Source organism: Zonotrichia albicollis, chromosome 33 (genome assembly GCF_047830755.1).
Source record: "Zonotrichia albicollis isolate bZonAlb1 chromosome 33, bZonAlb1.hap1, whole genome shotgun sequence".
In the NCBI taxonomy this organism is placed as follows: Eukaryota; Metazoa; Chordata; class Aves; order Passeriformes; family Passerellidae; genus Zonotrichia; species Zonotrichia albicollis.
Genome location: NC_133851.1, coordinates 3,304,988 through 3,311,007, shown reverse-complemented (window position 1 = coordinate 3,311,007; position 6,020 = coordinate 3,304,988). Strand labels below are relative to the sequence as shown.

Sequence of the window (6,020 nt, the reverse complement as noted above, 5' to 3'; positions counted from 1 at the left end):
CTTTGTGCCACAGCTGGGGGTTCAGCTGGGGCCTGGGGTGTCCCTGTGGGGGGGGAGCCGTTGCCACTGTCCCTCGCCTTCTGCCCTTGGTGCTGATAGAACAAACACGGGATTATCTGGAGATGGTGTTCCTGTGAAATCTCGTGTTTTCCTTGGAGATAAGGGCAGAACTGCAGCAGGTGCTTTTGATTTCCATCACTTTTTTTGACCTGGTTGACCCCATGATACCCGTGATCCCAAATCAAAGGGACCGTGGGTCGAGGACTAATGTTCTCCCCCAAAATAATCTCCATTTGGTGATCAAGGGGCAAAAAATGACAGAATTTTGGCCAAAACTCCAAGGTTTCTTTCAAACCCTATCTCTGCTTCATTCTGCGCTAGGGAGGCCGAGCCCGGCCCTGCTCCAGCTCGGGCTGTGTTGGGGGCTTGGGGACAGGCTGAAGGTCGTGCCCCGTTTGTGCCTCGGTTTCCCCATCCCGGTGCCAAAGTGGCTCCATCCACGTGTTGGATCAAGCCCCGGAACCATCCCCTGAACCGAGGCCCAGCGGTGACACGGCTCGGGGACACGGGGACAGCAGGTGCCAGCGCAGGGCAGCGTCTCCCAGGGCTGCAGCGCCCAGGGGGGCTCGGGGTGTCCCTGGGCTGCCCGGGCACCGAGTGTGCTTTGGCACAGGGGCCAAGGCCGCTCGGCGGGGCCGCGGCACCTGCTGCCCTTCCCGCGCCGCCTCCCGCCGCCCCGTTAAAACGCCCGGGGCCCGGCGCTCGGTCCCACCGCGGACAGCGCTCCACCATGATGCTGCAGCTCGTGCTCCTCGCCGCGCTCGCCCTGTGCGGTGAGTCCCGCCCGGAGCCTTCGGCCTCGGCACCCCCGAAAGCCGCCTTGAGCCAAGCCCGGCGGCACTGACGCCGTCCCTCTGTCCGCAGGGCGCTGCTCCGAGCTGGATCTCGATGGCATGCAGAGGGTGGTCGGCGGCACCGAGGCGCGCTCGCACTCCTGGCCCTCCCAGGTGGGTCGTGCCGGCGTGCCACGGCCGGGCCCGGGGCTCTGCCCGCGCCGGGACCCCGCGCTCAGCCCCGCGCCGTCTCTCGCCCCCTCCCCAGATCTCCCTGCAGTATTACTCCGGGGGCAGCTGGCACCACACCTGCGGGGGCTCCCTCATCCACAGGAACTGGGTGATGACCGCTGCCCACTGCGTCAACAAGTGAGCGCCCCGGGGACCCCTCCTTCCCCTCGCCAAACCTCCTTTCCCCCGAAAACCCTTCCGAGCAGAAATTCCGGCTGCCCCAAGCCCCAGAGCAGCCGCCCTTGGGGGGCTTTTGGCCTCCTCCTTTTTGGCCGGGCCCCCGCGGGGCAGCTCCGGGAGCGCCCTGGTGCCGCTCGGAGCCTCCCGGAGCCGCTCCCGCTCGGGCTGCCCGCAGCTCGGCGCTGACGGAGCGTTTGTGCGCCTTGCCGCCAGTAACTTGCAGTACCGTGTGGTGGCCGGCGAGCACAACCTCTACAGCAACGACGGCACCGAGCAGGTCTTCAGCGTCAGCAAGATCGTCGTCCACCCCTACTACAACACCAACAACGTGGCCGCAGGGTAACGCCCGCGGGACGGGCACTTGGCGGGAGCCCGGCCGGGGTTTGGGGGGCTCCTTGTAACATCCTCTCCCTCCCGCCGGCAGCTACGACATCGCCCTGTTCCGCCTGAGCAGCTCGGCCACCCTGAACAGCGCCGTGCAGCTGGCCGTGCTGCCCCGGGAGGGCACCATCCTGTCCAACAACTACCCCTGCTACATCACGGGCTGGGGCCTGACCCGCAGTGAGTGACGGGCTCCCCCCGACCCGAATTGCCCCGGGCAGCGCCCGGAGTCCGGCACGGCCCCGGGAGGCTCCGCTCGGGGCTGCGCTCGGGGCTCGCAGGTGCTCAGAGCCGGCCGCGGCCGTGCCGAGCCTCGGGGGGACGGACGGGGCCGGAGGGGCTCGCAGGGGGCCGCGGGCTCTGCTTTGGCCGGGCCGTTCCGGCGGCTCCGGGCCGGCGCTGACCGGCGCCCGCTCCCCGCAGCCAACGGGCAGCTGTCCAGCGTCCTGCTCCAGGCCTCGCTGCCCGTCGTGGATTACCAGATCTGCTCCAGCGCGTCCTACTGGGGCTCCACCGTCAAGAACACCATGGTGTGCGCCGGCGGCGACGGCGTGCGCTCCGGCTGCCAGGTGCGCCCGCGGCCCCCGCGCTGCCCCCGCCGCCCCCGCCGCTGCTGCCCCCGCAGCCCCGGCTCACGCCGCTCCTCGCTCCGCAGGGCGATTCCGGCGGTCCCCTGAACTGCGCCGTCAACGGCCAGTACCAGGTGCACGGCGTCACCAGCTTCGTCTCCAGCCAGGGCTGCAACGTCGCCCGCAAACCCACCGTGTTCACCCGCGTCTCCGCCTACATCTCCTGGATCAACAGCGTAAGGCGGCCGTGCCGTGCCGTTCCGGGCCGTGCCGGGCTCAGCCCCGGCGCTCTCGGGGCTCCGCTGTGCCCGCCCCGGCCCCGCGCGGCTCAGCCCGGCCCTTCCTCCCTTCCAGGTCATCGCCCAGAACTGAGCCCAGCGGGACAAGCGCTCGCTGCCCCGAGCCCATGGACAACCCCTCGCTGCCCCGCGCCGCGCTCCGGGCTCCTCGCCCCCGAGCCGGCCTCAATAAAATCTTTCCTCCCTAAAGTCTCGGAGCCTCCGCGCTGCCTTTTCTTGCCTCCGCCCATCCTTCCTCCTCCAGCCCGCCATCCTCCTCCTCTTCCCCAGCTCTCACACCGACCCTTCCTCGCCTCCTCCACTTCCTCACTCCTCAGGGAACAGCCCTGCGGAGCAGGAGATGACTCCGAGCTCTCGGGGCAGCCCCGACGTCCGTGGGATGCTGGAAAAGGAGCAAACGCCGCAAATCCCCTTCCTGGGCTCCAAGGCAATCGCACCTTGGGAGAAAAGGAGGCTCAGGAGGGACCTTCTGGCTCTGCACAACTCCCTGGCAAGAAGGGACAGCCGGGGGGGTCGGGCTTTGCTCCCAGGGAACAGGGACGGGAGGGGAGGGAAGAGTCTCAGGCTGTGCCAGGAGAGGTTCAGGTCGTATATCAGGACATCCGGACATCTCTGGGTACACAGAGCGTTCGTAGCAATCCCATCGGGATCTCCTCTCACTCTTGCTCCATTTCTCTTCCCCAAATTCCCTCCTTGGCCATGAGAGTGCCGGATTCGGGGACTGCCACCCCCTCGTCCCTCAGCTGCGTCCTGGGGCTGTGCCACAACCCCCCAGCCTGGGGACACAACACCAGCACCACGTGCCCAAAACACCCGGTTTGCACCCAAACACACCTTGCTGGGTGGATCCAGTGGCCGCTGGGAGTTCCCCTCACCTCTGGGTCGTGTCCTGCTGAACAAAACACCCACGAGTGACAAGACAAAACCCCAAACACACCCTGGACACATCTGTGTGAGGAGGTGCCCACTCTAACACCTGATTTCGGGGGTCCCCTCTGTGGAGAGGTGGGTTTTGGGGTGAAGGAGCCCATTCAAGACCTGGATCTGTGGGGGGTTGAGCCTGAGGGGGGTCCCACAAAGACAGAGATGGGGCCTGAGGACTCCCTGATCCAGGAACATTTGAGGGGCAGGAAATGTCTGTCTGAGCCCCCAGATTTCGGGGATCCCCTCCATGGGGAGGTGGGGTTGGAGGAGAAGAAGCCCATTCGTGGATTTGGGTGGTCTGAGCTTGGATGGACCCTCAGGGGTGGAAATGGGGGTTCAGGTTCCCCAGCAGAAAAATCTGGGGGATTTTTAAACCCCCAAGTCCCCCGGGCCTGACCTCATCCTCAGACACAGGGGGACCCCCAAAGGGCAGGAACCCCCACATTTCCTCCATCAGCCCTCATGCGGCCCCAGAACCACTGCCAATGGTTCAGCACCCCCAGCCCTGGGGGGGTCGTGAGCAGTGGCTGTGCCTGGCACTGCTGATGCCCCCCAGGGCTGGGTCCAGGTCTGCCCCTCCCAGCAAGAAAAACACCGAGGGGCTGGAGCGTGTTCGGAGAAGGGAACAGAGCTGGGAAGGGGCTGGGGCAGCTGAGGGAGCTGGGAAAGTGGCTCAGCCTGGGGAAAAGGAGGCTCGAGGGGGACCTTGTGGCTTTGCACAGCTCCTGACAGGAGGGGGCAGCCGGGGGGTCGGGCTGTGCTCCAGGGAACAGGGACAGGAGGGGAGGGAAGAGTCTCAAGCTGTGCCAGGAGAGTTTCAGGTTGGACATCAGGAGGAATTTATTCATGGTGTCTTGGTTTGAAAAGCTTTCTGCTGAGGAAGGCAGGCGCCTCTCTTGAAATCGAAATCGCAAACCCGCTCCCTCCAAATTATTATAATTTTGAAATTAATGGGCTCTCAGGCAAAGATGTGGGAATAGGAATAACAGCTCTTTATTAGGGAAAATTTTTTAAAATGCAAAACAGTAATACCAAACAAAAACCAGGGTCAGAGCAGACCCTGCCCCCTGTGTGTCAGGGGGTGTCCCAGCCCCATCCCAGGGGGGCTCAGCCCTCCTGCAGTGCCAGCTGTGGTTCTGCTGCAGCAGGGATCCTGCACAAGTGGGGAGTTTCCTCTGCAGCTCCAGGGCTGCTGCAGATGGGCCTGGGCTCCCTCTGGCAATGCAGGGCAGCAGAAAGCTGCTCCTCTGGCAATGCAGGGGGCAAAGGCTGCTGGGGTGTCCCAAAGCTCAGGTTGTATCCAGGTAGGAATGCTTGGCTCCTCCCCTGGGCAGAGCATCTCCCCATGGGATGATGGAATTTTATCAGCCATGCAGCTACACTCACTGGCCCATGAAGAGAAGATAATTAATAATTTATGGCCCATGAACAGATGATAATTAATGTCCCATTAAGAGAAGATATCTCCTGGAGGGAGGATTGGTTGCGGCAGAGATAAAGAAAACTGCCCAACTAACAGAAGATAACTGCCCGACCTCTGACAGGTGATAATAAATCGCACATCTCCAGCCACATCTTGCCACCTAAGACACACAGACAGGGTGGTTGGAAACTGACAGGGGCTGCCCTGGGAGGTTTGCAGTGCCCATCCCTGGAGGTGCCCAAGGAAGGACTGGATGTGGCACTCAGGGCTCAGGGGACAAGGTGGGGATTGGACGCAGCTGGGACTCCACAGTCTGGGAGGGCTTTTCCCACCTCAAGGATTCTGGGATTCTGTGCTTGGTGTGTCGAGGAAGAGCTCAGTTTGTGGGTGAGATGAAGGTTGAGCTCTGGGTGCTGCAAGAGGCCGTGAGCTGCTGACCCTTTGGAGGTTTTGCTGACCTATCTCATGGGTCCAATCACAGTTCTGCTGTCTCTGAGGCCTGCCTTTTGCATCTTTCCCAAAACCCTCTGATTTTATGGATTCCCACAAGCTGGGTGGACACTGGGAGAGACAGGAGGAGCCAAAGATTTGGGAGGAAGAGCAAATCTTGCACCTTTGGACTGTGAGGGGATGAACCCGAGGGTTCCTCCTCAGAGGCACCAGCTGGGGCTGGGGCTGTGCTGGTGACACTGCACAGGGAATCAACATCCTTGTGGAATGGGACATTTGGGATTGCCGTGGGAAACCAGGGCTGGGACCACAGCCAGCCAAGGGAGGGATTGTGTCCATCTCCTGATGTCCAACCTGAGCCTCTCCTGGCCCAGCCTGAGGCAGCTCCCTCCCCTCCTGTCCCTGTTCCCTGGAGCACAGCCCGACCCCCCGGCTGCCCCCTCCAGTCAGGAGCTGTGCAAAGCCACAAGGTCCCCCTCGAGCCTCCTTTTCCCCAGGCTGAGTCCCTTTCTCAGCTCCCTCAGCTGCCCCAGCCCCTTCCCAGCTCTGTTCCCTTCTCCGAACACGCTCCAGCCCCTCAGTGTTTTTCTTGCTGGGAGGGGCAGACCTGGACCCAGCCCTGGGGGGCATCAGCAGTGCCAGGCACAGCCACTGCCCCCTTGGCCCCCCAGGGCTGGGGGTGCTGAACCATTGGCAGTGGTTCTGGGGCCTCTTGAGGGCTGATGGAGGA

General features: G+C 63.4%; 1 protein-coding gene across 1 annotated transcript; it reads left to right on the top strand.

The window, feature by feature from the left end:
• Nucleotides 1–790: 790 nt before the first annotated feature.
• On the top strand, nucleotides 791–2,677 carry LOC141726155 (chymotrypsin-like elastase family member 1). The gene is made up of 8 exons (XM_074530569.1): nucleotides 791–833; nucleotides 925–1,007; nucleotides 1,102–1,202; nucleotides 1,290–1,583; nucleotides 1,669–1,805; nucleotides 2,049–2,194; nucleotides 2,281–2,430; nucleotides 2,549–2,677. Exons 1-8 carry the CDS (start codon nucleotides 791–793, stop codon nucleotides 2,564–2,566), a joined length of 972 nt encoding a protein of 323 aa, XP_074386670.1. The 3' UTR covers nucleotides 2,567–2,677.
• The last annotated feature ends 3,343 nt before the right edge of the window (nucleotides 2,678–6,020 follow it).

Bases quoted from the DNA above. Each gene is read 5' to 3' on its own strand.
- LOC141726155 (XM_074530569.1), top strand. From the start codon at position 791: ATGATGCTGCAGCTCGTGCTCCTCGCCGCGCTCGCCCTGTGCG. The intron at 1,008-1,101 runs GTGGGTCGTGCC...CCCCCTCCCCAG, and splicing joins CGCACTCCTGGCCCTCCCAG to ATCTCCCTGCAGTATTACTC. The intron at 1,584-1,668 runs GTAACGCCCGCG...TCCCGCCGGCAG, and splicing joins ACCAACAACGTGGCCGCAGG to CTACGACATCGCCCTGTTCC.